Consider the following 18,369-nt stretch of genomic DNA (forward strand, 5'->3'; position numbering starts at 1 on the left):
TTGTATTAAAAAATATATAATCAACTAATGCGTCATCTTTCGCATCGCGACACACGCTTCCAATTCATAAAGAATTTATAAAATATCAGCATCTCTACAAACCAATAGAGTATGAACAAAAACTTATGTGATACGGTCTCACGAGTTGTATTTTGTGAGACGAATCTCTTATTTGGGTCATCCATGAAAAATATTACATTTTATGCTAAAAGTATTACTTTTTATTCTGAATATCGGTAGGATTGACCCGTCTCACAGATAAAGATTCGTGAGACCATCTCACAAGAGACCTACTCTAGAGTAGGTCTCATATGAGACGATCTCATGAATCTTTATTCGTAAGACGAGCCAACAAATTAATTGGTGTAAGACAAAACTTGTATGAGACGGTAATATGGATCGTATTTTGTGAGACGGATCTCTTATTTGGGTAATTCATTAAAAAAATATTAATTTTTATGTAAAAAGTATTACTTTTTATCGTGAATATCGGTAGGGTTGACCTGTCTCACATATAAAGATTCGTGAGACCGTCTCACAAAAGACCTACTCTTGATGTATACCTTTATATTAACTAGCATATAGAGCATGTGTTGTTTGTAAAATATAAATTTTTTGGCATGGTAAAAATTACATGAAATTAATATATATTTTGAAATTATTATTTGTTTTGATTTAATTTGAAATTTTAAATTAAATTTATCATTTTAAAATTTTGTAACCTTAAAATTTATTTTTTAATTGTATTAAAAAATATATAATCAACTAATGCGTCATCTTTCGCATCGCGACACACGCTTCCAATTCATAAAGAATTTATAAAATATCAGCATCTCTACAAACCAATAGAGTATGAACAAAAACTTATGTGATACGGTCTCACGAGTTGTATTTTGTGAGACGAATCTCTTATTTGGGTCATCCATGAAAAATATTACATTTTATGCTAAAAGTATTACTTTTTATTCTGAATATCGGTAGGATTGACCCGTCTCACAGATAAAGATTCGTGAGACCATCTCACAAGAGACCTACTCTAGAGTAGGTCTCATATGAGACGATCTCATGAATCTTTATTCGTAAGACGAGCCAACAAATTAATTGGTGTAAGACAAAACTTGTATGAGACGGTAATATGGATCGTATTTTGTGAGACGGATCTCTTATTTGGGTAATTCATTAAAAAAATATTAATTTTTATGTAAAAAGTATTACTTTTTATCGTGAATATCGGTAGGGTTGACCTGTCTCACATATAAAGATTCGTGAGACCGTCTCACAAAAGACCTACTCTTGATGTATACCTTTATATTAACTAGCATATAGAGCATGTGTTGTTTGTAAAATATAAATTTTTTGGCATGGTAAAAATTACATGAAATTAATATATATTTTGAAATTATTATTTGTTTTGATTTAATTTGAAATTTTAAATTAAATTTATCATTTTAAAATTTTGTAACCTTAAAATTTATTTTTTAATTGTATTAAAATATATTGTTACAGATCGATGTGAATAAATATTTTTTAAAATGAAGTTTATTAGTTTTACAAATTCTCCATCTTCCCATTATGATTCGTAGTTTACAAGTTACAACAGCCGTAGATTGTTACTGAAAAAGTTTTTTTTTTTTTTTTAAAAAGAAAAGAAGAGAAAAAAGAGTACGTAATTTAAAACAAAGATTTCAAACCCAATTCCTAAATACATCACTCCGTGTCTTGCATCGTTTACGTCGGGGGAACCGAGCCTTACAAATCTCCTCAAAATTATTGCAGATTCCGATTCATCACGCTCAATTCCGATTTCTATTTCTTTATTTGCTGCAGATCGGGCGGTTTCCTCTCTCCACACTCGTCGTAAGCAGATGTTTCAACCTCTATGAGGTGTTGTGCGCTTGATTTTTGTGTTGGATCATAGGGTTTTCGATTGACGGGAGAGGGTTTTTCGAGGTTTTAGTTAAGGATAGTTTTAATTCATTTATAGTTACGTTTTTTTAAGCGAAACCGGTGACGTCTGTGAATGAAGAAAAATTGTAGGGTTTTGTCGCAATTTTACTCCCTTGTAAAATGGAAATCTATCGTGAAATTGAGTTGTTTGTGTTGTGTATGTCATTGTTTGTTTGCTTTGCTTTGATTACTCGTTGCTTGAAACTACAGGTGCTGGGAGACTGTATTATTCTGGTTTTTTTCTAAAAAAATAGATTTGGTGGTTGTGATGTTGAACCATTGAATTTCTGTAACCTGTGTCTCGTGGGATCATAACCTCTTGGTCACCCTCCCCTGATAGCTAGCTTATGAGGGTGAATTCTACATTGTAACATTGATATCAGAGCTTTCGTTTCCTGGGGATGACCCTCATTCTGGTGGGTAGGGGAGTGATATTACTCGCATACCTGTGGGGTCCGTGGAGTCACCGGGGAGTGCTGCTACCCGCATGCATGTGGGGTCCGCGAAGTCACCACTGCCGTGAACGTCGGTTCTGAAAGGGGATGAATTGTAACGTGTTATGGTTCGTCCACATCACTTTTAAAAATATTGCCTTGTCGATTTATAACCTCTTGGGCACCTTCCAATCAATAGCTAGCTTTTGAGGGTGAGTTCTACTAAGGGTTATAACAATTGCAGGAGTAAATTGATATGATGTGGGTGTTTATTGTACTTATCAGCGATGAATTTTTTTTTATTATGCATGCTGGTGGCTTCTTCTCATGGGGGTTTTCCCGCTTTTTTGGTCGTCCTATTGAAGGTTGAAGCTTCCTAAAATTCATAGGAATTCGATGTTTTCAAATTAGTATGATTTGATTTATACAGTGTAATAAAAACTCCAGAAGTCACATGTATAGGAAGGAATTTTCAAATATTTGCAATTTGTCTACAACTATCCATGGGTTCAGGTGTGGTTGCTAAGAGTTAATTTGATAAATTGTAACATAGAGTTCTACAGATCTTTGGATTACATCATCCCTTTAATTTGTTGCACTATCTTTGTGATTAAGCTGTATTGATACCTTGTGCAAAAAAACGTTTTATTTATTTGTCGCCTTTTGCAGTTTGTTATCTGAACCTGGGCTTATTTTCTGGATATACTTGAGTTTATCTGTGAAAGATGAATATGCAACAAGTTATGCAGACCGGGTCTTCCTCTAATGGATACAGCCGTCGTAGAACTGACAAGGGCACTGGCACAAGGTTCGATAGTAAATTCAATACTGGAACAACAAATTATGGCAGGATAGATTTCGGTAAGCGTCTATGGATTGTCGGTTTTTGGGAATGCAATATTACTTTTTCCTAATGCTAGTAATGTCAGGTAAAGGAGGTGGGCTTGAAATGCCGTCACGTGATCGACTAGTATATTTAACGACATGCCTCATTGGACATCGAGTGGAAGTCCAGGTGCAGGATGGATCTGTATTTTCGGGAATATTTCATGCAACAAATGCCGAGGATCTAGGTATATAAAAAAGTAAATTCACGAAGTTTACAACTATATTATCTTTGGGTGCTAACGCTTTACTCAAGACCATGCTTTTGCAAATAGAATTTAGTGTTTCTTTGAAGAGTGGCCATGTTTGTTGTGCAGGAATTGTTCTCAAAATGGCTCACTTAATCAATGATGGTTCTTCTGGGCAGAAAAATATTTCAGATTCTCCAAGCAGGCCCCCTTCTAGGACTTTGATCATACATGCTAAGGATTTTGTGCAACTAACAGCAAAGGTTTTGCTATGCCATGTTTCTCATATACACTTGTAAAATATTTTGTGATGCCAGATTAGAATAGCTGTTGACATGTGCACATGCAATTAATTGAAAAGACTTTATAGTTTCAATTTTCCAGGAGGTGTTTTTGTAGCAATATTCCCTATGATGATGCTTGAGATTACGAAGCTAACAGTTTATGCTTAAATGACCATTTTGTAGTTTGAAAGTTTAGCTGATAGACTAACTTTGTTATTGAACTGAAACAGGGTGTTCCTGTTACCGGGGATGGTTTAACTAAAGAGATGCAACATGAAAAGAAGCGAGAAATTTTGACAGATTCCTCCATATCACAATCCCGGAATGTTGACATGGGAAAAGAATTGCAGCCATGGGTCCCGGATGATAGCGATCCCAGTTTTCCTGAACTTGAAAACACATTTGATGACCATTGGAATAGGTTGGGAATCTCATTTTATCTATGTTGAAGGAAGAACATAATGGTTCTTTCTTTACATGTATTGTTCGTTATTAAAGTACTTGAAATATATCTCTCTGACTGTAAATATTGTTTGATATGAATGCGTTAGTGATTGTTTAAGATGTGACCATATATTAATTGAATCAATAAACCTATTATAAGTTTATGATTGTCATTTAATTTGTAGAAGAATCGATAGTTATGTCAGGCCAAAGCTTCAATGGGAGTCATCATATAACTTATTGCTTATCGTTGTTTTGACTGAGTATTATTATCTGAGTATCAGGGGCTGGGATCAGTTTGAAGCAAATGAAAGTCTGTTTGGAGTAAAGAGCACCTTCAATGAGGAAATTTACACAACAAAGCTTGAGAAAGGTCCTCAAATGAGAGAACGGGAAAGAGAAGCTATACGAATAGCTAGAGAAATCGAGGGCGAGGAAACACTTGATCTTCATGTGGCAGAGGTTAGACTAAAAATAGGCTGGTTTTTGTCTTTGGACTGTTTCACACTTTGTCTGCTGCTATATAATTCAATACCATAATGTTATTTTTGTAGGAAAGGGGTGTTCAACCTGATGGAAATATTGAAATTGATGAAGAAACCAGATTCTCATCAGTCTATAGGGGAGTTGTCGACTGCGGATATGATGAGATTGAGGACATATTATCGGATTCGAAAATTGATGAAACCTTTGGGCATGTCTCTGATTCTGCCGCTGAAATCCCTCTCATGAATGTGAGTACTGGGAGAACCAGTTGTGGACCTCAAGTGTTGTCAAGATCATCATCAATGATATTTCTTGTCTCTCCTATAATATTTCTTTATCTTCATTCTAGTATTTTACTTTATTTAATAAAAGTTCTGGATTGTTTTCCTGCTTCAGCTGGTTTACTGATTATATTAGTTTCAGTTTCCTTTTTCTTCTTTCGGTACCTATGCCTTCAAATGGTTGATGGAGCATAGTTTTGGTTACCAATTCATCACTGAAAAATGAAGGGAAATCCAGTTTAAAATTTTGACTTGAATAAAATTTAATGGCGTTATCTCAATCTTTTGTATTCTCCTCTATGCCAGTGTCTGTTAACCTTGTTTGTTTTATTTCTGGGCCTTGTTGATAAATCTATTTATTTCTGTTACATTCTGTTTTTCCTGGTGTAGGGAGAAGACCAATCTTCTCTGAGATCTAGCAGTAGGGATGCTTATCATTCAAATTCTGATGATCATTCTGAACAGCTTCCCAAAGATTCCTCCATCACTGACGCCGGCAGGTTGGTTAAAATTGTCTGATATCTAGTGTTTTCTCTTTCTTTCAGTTACTACGATGCTGATGGAAAGAGTATCACAAACACTACTCTGTCAATAACTAAAAGAATTCTGGGATGATGCTATTTGTCTTTGAAGTCAAATATTAGCTCTCATTTTTAAAAATTATGTGAGAATCTAATTGGAATTTTTTCGTGTAGACTTAATGATAACCAGGATATTGGATGGGGTGGGGAAAGTAAAGAAAAGCTAAAGGTGAGTGCATTCTGACTGCTGTTAAGTTGGCTTGTCTTAAAAATTTTACTGCATGACAATCTTTTTTTCCTGCAGGTAGTCGACCAAAGTCAAGTATCAAAAGTCGAGGGTAAGTGAGCATTTTCTTTGCTGATAGCATTTGACACTGTACCATAATGATGCAGGATGACTTGCTTCTTCTTTTTTTAATTACTTTTTGCTGGTGAGGGAAGGGGTTAGAAGGGGTGGGGCTGCTCAACTTTGTTTGACCTTTGGTGAATTCTTTGCAGAATGAATGTTTGGCTGTTGTCTTTACTTTTTTAATTTTATTGCTGAGAGCTTTGAAACAACTCCATAATCTTTTGCTATCTTATTAGTTTTGTTGCAAAATGTCGAGATCTCGATAGAGTCCTCTGGGATTATTTTATGAGCTGATGGTTTTGTGGAATTTTTCGAAGTACATTCATAGATTGCTATTTTTCTCATTTCATTGGGCCTCGTCAGCTCTTTTACTTGAGTAATTTGTCAGTTCATACTTTGTAGAACTTATCTATTTTGTTTATTGTTGCATTTATTTGACATCAACCGTATCACGTTCACAGATTCACATTTGCTTTTGAGAACAAAGATAGAAAACTCTGACAAGGTTGGATTGTCACCAAATGCTACTGCATATGATCCATCACATGCAGCAACTAAGGTTCAGGAAAAGGCCAGCTCTTTTAGTGTGCCGCTGGAAGGTACTCTACCTTCCAAAACACAAGGGGCCACAACTTATCTTGCCAGGCCTAGTAGTTCCGCATCATCCACTTCTGATCGTGGCGGAGGTGCCACTTCAACTTCTGTTGGCCGAGGATTGTCACCAAGTTCATCTGTCTGTTCATTCTCTTCAGAGAAGTCAACATTGAATCCACACGCTAAGGTGGGAATGGTGGCTTGATAAAGTTTTTTTTTTATATGGCAGTTCTAATTTAGCCACTTATCCTTGTTATAAATTAAAACGGCTCCAATAATGGATGACATGCAAAGAAGGACAAGTATGCTTAATAATTACCATATCATATCATTTTTCTGCTGCACCTAATATATCCTTCTGCTAATTGTCTTGCTCTTCAATTGTTTTACAGGAATTTAAATTAAATCCAAATGCAAAGAGTTTCATTCCATCTCTAACAACTCTAAGATCACCTTCTCCAGTTGTTGATAGTTCCTTCTACTATCCAGCTAACATGACTGCAGTTCCACACATGCCTGGGATGCCTGTAGGTGTTGGGGTATGAATATAACTGTTGCTTATAGGTTTTAGTTCCAGTTATACCAAGCTCTGGGCTTCTCTTATATGACTAAGTCATCTGAAAGCTTAATCATAGACGACCCACTTAATTGATGCTAGTAGCATTTGGAATACTGCATTTATTTATCTAACAAGACGTCAGCCCTTTTTAGTATATTGCAAGTGTTCATCCACTAAGAACCAGTTATTGATGTACTATTAAAATATAAGAAAGAAGAAATACCAAGGATGCAACTACACTTGCTTCTTATTCTTCTTTTTCTTTTTGGGTGGCTAATTATTTTCTTTTGCAGATTGGACCTTCTTTTGCACTGCCACAACCTGTAATTTTTAATCCACAGGCTGCACCTATGCCACAACCCGTAATTTTTAATCCACAGGCTGCACCTATGCCACAACCCTATTACCATCCAAGTGTACCCCAGGTTTTTTTCCCCATTCCGGATGGCTCTGCTCTTGGATATTTTCACTTTTTTCCATCTACATGCAAGTTAAAGTAAATTCTTCGTGTGCAGTATGGACAGCAGATGATAATTGGACAGCCCCGACCCGTAATGTACAGGCCATTATATCCGACAGTAAGATAATTGTTTCTCTCGTTTCCTGTTCTGTTATTCTATGTTTCAGTATGTGCTTCTACTTTTGATCATTACTGTTCTAATGATCAAAAGCAGCGATTGGAGCTTATTGGTGTGTTTTAATGGTTTTTGTTGTACTTGGTATTATTGGCTCTTTATAGTGGAGGAAGAAAACAAAAGTTGATTGTTTCTTGTGCCATTCAGATTAAAACAGTTAATGAAACTGAGATTGGAAAACCATTTATGTGGAACTGTTCGTATTGTTCTTATTGACTCATTTATTTAGTCATTCACTTTTGAGTTTTGAACCTCCTCTGTCAAGGTGACTTACTTTCTTGCATGTTCGTTTGATTCATCTTCACCCCACCCCAAAACCCAAAACAGGATTTTCCTTATAGAGGAAGGGAATTTTAGCCCACATTGGTGTTGCCACCCCAGGATTTTCAATACAGAGGAAGGGAATTTTAGCCCACGTCAGTGTTTGCTGACTTATGACGATAAAAGGGGGTGGATTAACAATTTCTGATTACAGACTGCTTGTAAACATTTTTTGCAAGAGCCAAGCGGCTGACAAAAATTTCGTGGATGTGTAGACATCGTTTGCCAATATGAGATTTGGTTCTTCTGGAAAATTGTGCAAGCCAATGCATTTTCCATTCTTAAACGTCTCTTCAATATGTTCCAACAAGGATTAGTCCTCGGAGGAATGGAATTATGGTGGTAAAACAGTTTAGATTTGGTTTGTAATTTAAGTGCTACCGGACACCATTTTTTGTCTCACCTCCTTACTCCAACGCTGGAGTTACTCGTGCTGCTTGTGTGTCTGAAATCTGAGTTCGATAGATCTTGGTTTTCAAGGGAAGATGGTGTTTGTGTTGAACAGAATATGGTGGATATCGTGGAAAGTGAATATTCGAGACGGCTCTGGCTGAGGAGCCTAGTCTGCCCTGCACTTTTTCATCCTGCTGTTGAAATTGTTGATTTAAAATTGAAGTCGAAGTTAGATGTATCACCGTGGTGGTAATAGTTTTTTTTTTTTTTTTTTAGTGTTTTCGAACTTTTCGTCTTTCATATAACTTTTCTTGGGTTGTACTCCTTTTTCGGGATTATTTCTGTTGTTGGGTTTGATGCATCCCTATTGGACTATTGGTTAGTGAATACAATACATACAATGTTACTGATTCAGAAAAACGGGACACCATTATTATTTATTATCGTATCTGATATACGGTATTTTTTAAAACATAATGTGGAAATACAGGATGGGTGTAACTGTGTATGCAACTTGATCATGAAAACATGAAAATTGGTAATAAAAAAAAACTTTTATCATATCCTTTTCATGTGAATATTGTGAAATAAATTTTTAAAAAGATATATTATTTTTTATGTTGAAATTATTGTTTTTTATTGTAAATATATAACCATTTGATATGTGTTATGAATATAAATATGCAAGATGATTTCATAATATATTTACTTTTGATAATAATATCAAAGTGGATTTAGATTCCATTTGACTTTGAAAAATAATTGTGATCCGAAACCTATTCGTGTCCAATTTAGATTTACAACTTTAGTTGTACGTACTCCCATATATAAGATTTACATGTGTTTTCACAAGGTTTAAGGAAAATATTTAAAAAATTAATTTTATAATTTTTTTTTTCATTTTACTTTGTATTTAATGAATTTTTTAGTAGCATAAATAGATTGTTAGAATCCGTTAATGTACATTAAAGATGACGTTAGATTGTTCAAAAAATTAGAAAAAAATTAAGACTAATTGCATCAATACCCTTGTAAAAGATTAAAAACAAAAAAGAAGAAAAAAGCAACAAATCATCACATGTAAAATCAACTGCAAAAATATAAAATTAGCAAATCAATAGGTTTATTCTTTCAATAAATGTTGTTGAATATGCTACCTATAACATCTTTTCAGACGGTAGCTAATAAAGGAGAGTCAACATGTGAAGTTTCCCTTTATCTTATTTCGTCACCCTTTGATAAAAATATCTTAAACTAATTATTTTTGACACGCGATATGTAGTAAATAAATTATTAAAATAATATTTATTATTTAAAAATATTACGAATCCCTAATTATAAACTCTCTAAAATTTGATTTTACAATGTTTTTGTTAGTCAAACCCAAAAATTATGCCAACAATTTACCACTAGTTAATTACACTACTAAAAATTTGAAAATAAAAATATTTATTAATTTTTATATATGAACTAAATTTTGTATGCAACATAGTCACTGTGACGAAATAATCTGTTACACTTAATATTCTAAACCATGTTATACTTTGCTCAAACGAGTTTTGTTTGCACGAATCATTGCAAATTAAATGCACCAAACATTATATATAAACAAAATATAATAAATCACTGACAAAATATAATATTCATTTTTGTTTTTCGGAAAAAAAATCTCAAACACGATAAAAGATTAAAACATTTTATTGTTGATTGTTTTTTTTAAATAGATGAATCCAATATTTTTTTATTAATTACATTTTGTTTACTATAATTTTTGGTATGTTTAATTTGTAATAATTCATATAAACTGAATTTTTTTGTGCAAATTATAATACGATTTGAAATATCAAGTTGCCTCACATAAGTTGTACTTTGGTATGAATTCTCTCCACAAAGCCCAAACATAAAATGGACCGGGCCCAATACTCCAAATAGAATTGAATTGAACCCCTTCGTCACATCCAGATCCGCCCAGCTCTCAAACTTAATTCGTCCTTGTCCATTCTCTTCCTATTATTTATTTTATCATCTTCGCTGCAAACTCACGATTTTCCTTCCCTATGTTGTTTCCGCTGGTGAATTTTTTCATGTTATAGTTTTTCTTAATCCAATTTTATAGAATTTCAGCTGAACAAAGAAGACAGAAAAGGAAAAATGGACGCAGGATACAATCCGCGTACTGTCGAAGAAGTTTTTCGAGACTTTAAGGGCCGTCGAGGTGGCCTTATTAAAGCCCTTACCACAGGTGGTCTTTTGAACTGTATTTTTATGTGCATTTTTTTTTCTAGGTATATGCCGCTTGAATAATTTTTTTTTTAAAGTTTGGTTGTTTTGTGTCGTTTTTGTGTTTCAGATGTTGAAGAATTCTACCAGCAGTGTGATCCTGGTCAGCGGTTTTAACACCAAATGGGTTTCCTTTTCAGTTTTTATATTATTTGTTTTATTTATTTATTTTATTGAGTTTGAGTACTTTTGTTTCACGTATTATCTAGTTATCTCTTTAAAAATGCTCTTGTTTCTTGTTTTTTGTTGAGCAAAAGTAAGTGATGAATTCTGGCTAATCAACGTGTATTTCAGTCTTTATTGATCCTTGTTATCTTTTGCATTCAACTGAAAAGTTCGCCGTGTTTGCAGTGAATCATAAATATTTGGAATGTTAAAAGAAAAATATATAGACAGCTCCGAGTAGAGCAAATTGGGCTTCGAATATTATGAAATAGGATAGGATTTGGGATGTGAAATTTAATAACTAAATTAAACTTGATTTTTTAAACGATGATGATTTATAATTTGGCTGCACATGCATCAAGTGTTAATACATATTTTAGGTTCTGCAATCCTCATTATCCATTTTGAGCACTTTCAAGTCTACGGTTTCTTGTTAGGTTATTTTCGTATTCTGCTGATTGTTAGGTTTTTCATTTTCTTAACATCATCTTCTTCTGGTTTGGTTCCTAGATTTTTGAATCATATAACGATGATTTGTAATTGTTCGTTGGGTTTTCTTTTCCGCAATATTTCTAATTCAGTTTGTAATCAGTTATTATTTTTATTTACAGAGAAGGAGAATTTGTGCTTGTATGGATTTCCTAGTGAACAGTGGGAGGTCAATTTACCTGCTGAAGAAGTACCTCCTGAACTCCCAGAGCCTGCTCTGGGCATCAACTTTGCTAGAGATGGAATGCAGGACAAAGATTGGTTATCTCTTGTTGCCGTCCACAGTGACTCTTGGTTGCTTTCTGTTGCCTTCTATTTTGGAGCAAGATTTGGGTTCGATAAAGCTGACAGGTGGATCCTCAATCCCATTTTTGTCTTTTACGAGGTCTCATTTATGCAGTCATCGTTATCATATAGTTATAAAATAACTGTCGAATATTTTTTAAGGCAGCAAATCAATAATAATGATGCCAAATTTTCAGCTAAACAAATACTGTTAAACTGTACACCAATCAAATAAACAAAGATTCATTAACGAATCAAAGATGCTGTGCTTCGAGAGAGAGGGGAAAATTCATTCCATTGAAATACTGTAACAAAATGTTTCTGTACAAGTATATGTATATTTGTATAACCGCTCACTTTAACTAAAGAGTAAAGTTGGTATCTAATCAACTATCTCTTACTAAGTTGACAGCTAAGTAAGATGACCTAGCTAATCAATACAACATTGTGTAACAAATACTTCCCTAGCCGACGTCTCCTATATTTCTATTTGTTTACACTTGTCTTGAAGGTCGTGTGCGATTAAGGTTTTTGTTTGTCTACGACTTTTATCACTGGAGAAGCTGATTGATTTGAGCATGCACATGGATGAATTTATGCATATCCTTTATGGTTAAAAAATAATGCAATAAAAAAATCAACGTAGATTCAGTCCTTGGGAACTGAGGCTGTATGTGGATTAACAAATTATGGTGTTAGATTACTGTTTCTTGGTTGCTATTTGACCAATTTATTGAAGAAAACAACTCCGCAGTCTCAATTAATTTATCGTATTCCATGTTACATCTTTGGGATGCTTTATTGCTTATTTGAGTTGTGAAGTTAATCATGTGATAATCTTATTGCTGCTTCTTGGTTCAGGAAGCGACTTTTTAACATGATCAATGAACTTCCGACCATATTTGAAGTGGTGTCTGGTGCTGCAAAGAAGCAACAGAAAGAGAAATCAGCGGTCTCAAATCATAGCAGCAACAAATCCAAGTCAAAACCTAAACCAGTAAGACATTGGGAGTGGAATTTTTTTACCTGTAACCAAAAGATTTTATTCACTATCGTACTACTTGCCTGTATATTTCCTTCATTTAACTGCAATCTATAATATTATCAAGAGCCACTTTTACGAGATTTGATCGTTTCTATGTAGATCAGTCTATGCTATGTTTTCCAAAGCTGACATGAGTATAATTAAGAATCTCCTTCTTGGTTGTAATATAACCCCATTTTTGTGCAGCTAACAACTGAAGCTCCAGAGAAAATTCCCATATCTCAGGCAAAAGATGAAGAAGAAGGGTTTGAAGAGGAAGAAGATGAGCACGGGGATGCCCTGTGCGGTGCTTGTGGAGAGAACTACGCATCTGATGAATTCTGGATATGCTGCGACCTATGTGAGAGGTGGTTCCATGGAAAGTGTGTCAAGATTACCCCTGCTAGAGCCGAGCACATAAAGCAGTACAAATGCCCCGCTTGCAGCAACAAGAGAGCTCGACCCTCGTGAAGAACTCTCTCAGCCTACTTGGTTTGTTGGATCCTTTCCTGTTCATCTGTTAATTTTTGTGCCAAATTGCGAATTAGTACTTGACGGGAGGAGACTCAATTCTTGGTTGTAGTGTCGTTTTATTGTCATAGTGGCTAAGTCATCTTCTGATTTTGTTGGACAGCAACGCTTCTCTCATTAAGTTTTCTGTTTTTCTTGATCTTTTTGCCTTGCCTCAAGTATTTTTTGCCATAAAATCCCTTTTATGGTATGCTGGGAGATGTTTATCGTTGATTTGGCATACACCATCGAGTCGGGACAGGAACTGCCGTATTGCCTTCAATATGCTTCATTTTTTGCCCATGGATGGTACCTACATCTCAGTTCACTTCAAGAATATTATATAACTCCTATATTAATTTTATCAAATAACTCATTATATTACATTTAAATGTTTTATCATTTTAATTTTCTCTTTACCTTTTTTTTCCAATTTTTTTATCTATATATCTATAAAAGTATGAATAAAGGGCTGTTTTTCAATTGTGCAATGACAAAATTAACCGTCTATACACACTTCAAAAATAGAATGTTACTCTTATATTAATTTTATCAAATAACTCATCTTTGTACTGCGTTTAAATGTTTTATCCTTTTAATTTTCTATCTACATTTTTTCCCAATGATTTTATTGTAATTTTGTAATTATATTTTTAGTGTAATTTCTAATTAAGTAATAAATTATAATATCACAAAAATATATATGAAAGTTTATTTCTTTATTATATTTCAAATTTTAATGGTGAAAATCATACCAATAGTTTAAAATTTATATTTATTAATTATTATATGAGTTTATTTGATATTTACTATATAATCTTATTTGAATGTGTATTTCTTTACATATGTTGATTTATTTATTATTTTACAACTTATTTAACAAGAAATTAATAGTCATCAATGTTAGTCTACGAAAGATCGATATATAGAATTTATTATCCATGATTTAGAATTGTAAAAATAAAAAGTAAAAAAAATTCTTTTGGATGTTAAATTAAATATTATGAGTTATATTTTACTATTTCATTTGTTTTAATATTGTTTTATGAATTAGTCACAGTGATTTTAAATTAATAATTATTTGTTTTAAGTATGTTTCATTTTTGTAGACTATGATTTATACATTGATAAAATCTTTAATTTAGTTGATTTTTAAGTTATTATGTTTTATACATTGTGTTTGAATATATAATTTTTTTAAAAAAATTGTTTCAATTTATTTTGTTCTATATATTATATTCGTTACAATTTATTATATAACATAAAATCAACTGCTTGAATTTTAATTTGGAAAACAATTTTGAGAATAAGTTATATAAGTTCTTATAAATTGTTTAATATAATTAAACCCAAATAAATAACAAAATTATTCAAATTGTTTTTTAGAAAATCAATTTTTTAAAATTTTTATAATTTAATTGATATTACATGCAACCAACCTAAGTGACATCCAAAAGCACGATCGCATACCAGGAATGCTATGTCAAGCATGTTTAACCCTGTATGGTTTTATCATTGAATCTACCTAATTTATGAAAATAATAAATGAATTTTATATAAAACTTTATAACAAATATCAGTCTTAAGTTAACAGTGAGAATTATTATTAATAGTCAATTTGTTTTTCTACGTTACACGCTGTTCACTAATCTCATCAACATTTAAAGCCCAAGTGAAAAATGAATGGACAAGTTATGTAATAATGAGATACTTTAAGCTGTATTTATAGAGTTATGCTATATCCGAGTCGAAGGCGAGTCAGATCAAGATTTGCTCTTGAATTTCCTTCGGGATTTCAAATCCACCACAATTACAGAAATATCATCCTTGCTACCTTTCTGAAGGGCCAAATTTGAGAGATATTCTGCGGCAGATTGTGCTGCAGGATCGACTCCCTCCCCCCGCTGAACTAATGGTTGAGTTCCATTCTTTTTGTGCCAAATTAGGATCCGTCTTCTAGCCACTTCACATACTTCCTCGTTTGTCAAAACATCCCACAACCCGTCGCTGGCTAAAATAAGGCACTCATCGTCTCTAGCACGAGGCATAAACAAAACTTCTGGATCGGGTATAATCCATGGCTTCAAGTATCTGTCACCTGCAAAGATGAAGTAAAAAAACTTGACACACGCTGCAGTGGAGCCATATTAGGAGACTCGGGACGAAAGGACACTAAAACGTTTCGGCCATTTAACAAAAACTACTAGTTCTATCCCTCAAAAAAGATTTGAGTTGAATTTTCAGTCTATTGCGTATGTAAAAGTAATGATGAACTCGTATCAAGAAAACTCATAGTCATAATGATTTCATTCGTAAATAGACATGTTTATCATTACAAGATGATACAATCGTCACATATAAAAGGCATACCAATGGATCTTGACATTGCAAGAACACCGAACACTCGGTGTCCGTTCCACTGTATCACCTTGCCTCCAGATGCTTCAATTCTAGCATATTCATCTTCTCTATTTGGCTAACATAAAATTGGAAAATAAATGTAATAAATATTAGTTCAGTAAAACCAACCTTTATTGTAATCTTTGAAGAAGGAAAGCTAATCAAGACAAAATTTGCTCACTTTATGATCAACAGATAATGCGACTGCTTCTTTACCACGATAAAGGACAGCCCTCGAATCTCCACTGTTGGCAATTATAATGTGGGATGAGCAAACCACTGCTACAACAGCGGTTGACCCCACAGTTTCTGGGGCAACAGGTTCAGAGGTGCAATTAGTTGCATCAACATCCCCACTGTGACAGTCTTTGCTAGTCCTTCCTCCAACCTCATCATCAACCTTTAGAAAGCAGCTTGTAAAAACCTTGTTCCACTGCACCTCCCTAGTGTCTCTAACACTCCCACTTACCAAATCATCTTTAACATTGTTTAACTCCTCTTGTAAAGCCAAATGGATCCTATCACGGCAATAGTTCGCAACCTACAAGATGAATGTAATGTGGTTGGCAGCGAGTATAATAGTTACAAACCCAGTCAAACTTTACCCAAACAAACAATTTCAAAAAGCCAAAATCCTTAGGTTGCATTTGGGTGGATGGATCTGATCAGACAAGTGATAAGCGACGAGGAAACGCATTTGAGATTATTTGAAAATTTTCCCAAATGAACCTCTCAATGTAATCAAATGTCCCAAAATAGTCTGAAAATGTATTGAGAAAGGTGTTTCCAACTTCCCTGTGGTCAAACATAAATGATGGATTTCAATAGCTGGATCCAAATCCTTGAAGCTCAAATCCATCAATGGTAAGTGAAATAGAGGATATTAATGACCATACAAATGTCAAAGTCATTGCGCAAATCTAGCTTTACATGCGGCACATACAAACACAAACAGCTTATAAATTGGGTTAGATAGCATCCAATCACCCAATTGATTACAAAACACCAAAACATGCTCCAACAATCGAAAACTAACTCAAATAAGTGCTTAATGAAAAATTGAATGCATACCTGAGATCCACCATGACCATCGTACACCCCAAAAAAATGTGACGTCAGGTAACTCAAACTCTGACTAACCCCATCTATCATCTGGTCACCAATAAACATCTTGATAGGAATTTTCATAAAATGAGGTACAGCAACAACAGCATCTTCCATCTCCGGTCTATTTCCCCGGATAGACACAAAACCCCAAAGCGGAATGCAGTCCACTTCAAAGACACTCTTAACACCACCTTTCCCAGGATCATTCTCACTGGATAAAGGAAGAGCTACAATGGATGCCTTTATGGTAGGTCCATCTGAACATTCTTCATTTGGCTTGGGATTCAGTTTAAGAAATTCACCCGATATTTTCCGTCGAATGCTTCTTTCCTCCAAAGTAATAACCTTTGCAAGTATTTGACCATTGTCAATGCCCTCTATCTCGAGGGCAATAGGCAAGCTAGTCTCTGAAACGATTAGAGGCAAGCTTATGTCGGCAGTACAATCAATAGGCAGCAACCCAACCGCACTGATAACACGAGGGTCTTCCTCGATTGAGAGAATCTCATCTTCTTCACTTTCCTGAACGTCGTGGATTAAACAACCATTTTCAGTCAAAGGTGTCATCTTTGGCATATCAGGTTTTGCTCCATTTCGCCCAAGCAACGGCGAGGAAGTCTCATCAGTTTCAGGTTTAACACAACTGTAACTGGAAACCCACCTAGAACTAGTGGCATCATACATAGCTGGATCTGATAGCAAACTTGCTGTTTCGGTCACTAGTTCTAGTCTTTTGATTTCCATTTGGTTTGAAATCCCTGAACTTTCGCAAACATGATCACCTAAGCTAAGTGTCACCGCAACTGAAGGAGCCATATCTTCCATCATCTGTCTTCTCAACAGCAATAAAAACGAAAGGTTAGGAAAATTTAGTCACGCAGATGCAGGGACACGTGTTCAGCTTTTTATCTCGTATTATAATTCAGTACCAGAATGAAAACAAGCAAATTTGCGATAACGGGCTTCGGGAAATCAGATCTGGTCGTAAAATATACTACCTAAAGCTGAAAACAGTTTCAACACCTTAAATTCCCAAAGATTACCATATCTCACCTCCGCCACCAACCCTCAAATGGTTATGAAAAGGAGAAAAAGACCACAGATCAAACCCTCAACAAAAGTACAAGAAAAGAAACCCATAGGAAAGAACCTTCAAGAAAGCAAAACCAAACCCCCCCAATACACAAGGAAACCCTCAAAGACTCAAACTTGTTGCCACATGGAACATGGGTTTCATGGATCTGAGTGAACCCTTATCAGCCTCTTGAAAATCAGGGCTAATTTCATTCTTATCCAACAAACAAACTCTTTCTCCAACGAGTCTATCTAGAACAGTCGAGATTCATTCCTCGAAAAATTTGTTTAAAACGGCCACATCCACATTGCAAAAGGAAATACAAAATCGCATCAAAGAACTGAGATTTAAATCGAATATTGAAAGATAAAGACAGAAAGGAGGGTTCTTACCAAGGACTAAATTGAGACACCAAAAAAAAGGGGTGAAAGGGATTTCACCAGGCTCGGTGATTATCCCCCCTCCGTAGATTTTCCCACATTTCCTTTCTTGCTTTGATGGAATAGAGAAAGAGAAGTGTGAGGAAAAGCTTTGCTCCTTCATAGGACACGTGTTGATTCAATTATCTAACTCCAATCAATGCTTTTGTGCAGGGAAAAAAAAACAATTTTCATGAGGCAAACTTCAAGAAGAGCACGTGTCCAAGTTTGGTAGTAGCAGGAGTAATCGGGGTTTTTTATAAAAAAAATATATTTTTAAAACTTATTTATTAA

At 34.4% G+C, this 18,369-nt stretch overlaps 3 protein-coding genes across 7 annotated transcripts; 2 read left to right on the forward strand and 1 right to left on the reverse strand.

The window, feature by feature from the left end:
* Nucleotides 1-1,682: 1,682 nt before the first annotated feature.
* LOC142556036 (polyadenylate-binding protein-interacting protein 4-like) lies at nt 1,683-8,762 on the forward strand. Of its 5 annotated transcripts, none has more exons than XM_075667241.1 (16): nt 1,683-1,857; nt 2,158-2,593; nt 3,051-3,242; nt 3,311-3,454; nt 3,584-3,717; nt 3,969-4,159; nt 4,467-4,644; nt 4,737-4,916; nt 5,340-5,449; nt 5,645-5,699; nt 5,775-5,808; nt 6,281-6,600; nt 6,806-6,952; nt 7,266-7,397; nt 7,488-7,550; nt 7,935-8,762. In XM_075667241.1, exons 3-16 carry the CDS (start codon nt 3,107-3,109, stop codon nt 7,962-7,964), a joined length of 1,854 nt encoding a protein of 617 aa, XP_075523356.1. In that variant the 5' UTR covers nt 1,683-1,857; nt 2,158-2,593; nt 3,051-3,106; the 3' UTR covers nt 7,965-8,762. The 5 variants fall into 5 exon arrangements, with proteins under 5 accessions (XP_075523356.1, XP_075523358.1, XP_075523357.1 ...); XM_075667242.1 differs by having other exon boundaries at nt 1,684-1,884; nt 2,158-2,509; XM_075667240.1 differs by having other exon boundaries at nt 1,684-1,857; nt 2,158-2,509.
* Nucleotides 8,763-10,274: 1,512 nt separating this feature from the next.
* LOC142556037 (PHD finger protein ALFIN-LIKE 5-like) lies at nt 10,275-13,234 on the forward strand. Its single transcript, XM_075667244.1, has 5 exons — nt 10,275-10,563; nt 10,672-10,704; nt 11,378-11,606; nt 12,402-12,537; nt 12,772-13,234. The coding sequence occupies exons 1-5, from the start codon at nt 10,473-10,475 to the stop codon at nt 13,033-13,035; spliced, it is 753 nt and encodes a 250-aa protein (XP_075523359.1). The 5' UTR covers nt 10,275-10,472; the 3' UTR covers nt 13,036-13,234.
* A 1,520-nt stretch (nt 13,235-14,754) lies between these two features.
* LOC142556038 (protein phosphatase 2C 16-like) lies at nt 14,755-18,035 on the reverse strand. The gene is made up of 4 exons (XM_075667246.1): nt 16,546-18,035; nt 15,656-16,015; nt 15,445-15,550; nt 14,755-15,172 (listed from the first exon to the last, which is right to left on the reverse strand). Exons 1-4 carry the CDS (start codon nt 17,407-17,409, stop codon nt 14,838-14,840), a joined length of 1,665 nt encoding a protein of 554 aa, XP_075523361.1. The 5' UTR covers nt 17,410-18,035; the 3' UTR covers nt 14,755-14,837.
* Between the last annotated feature and the right edge of the window lie 334 nt (nt 18,036-18,369).

The sequence above is a fragment of the Primulina tabacum genome, chromosome 9, assembly GCF_025594145.1.
Source record: "Primulina tabacum isolate GXHZ01 chromosome 9, ASM2559414v2, whole genome shotgun sequence".
Classification (NCBI taxonomy): Eukaryota; Viridiplantae; Streptophyta; class Magnoliopsida; order Lamiales; family Gesneriaceae; genus Primulina; species Primulina tabacum.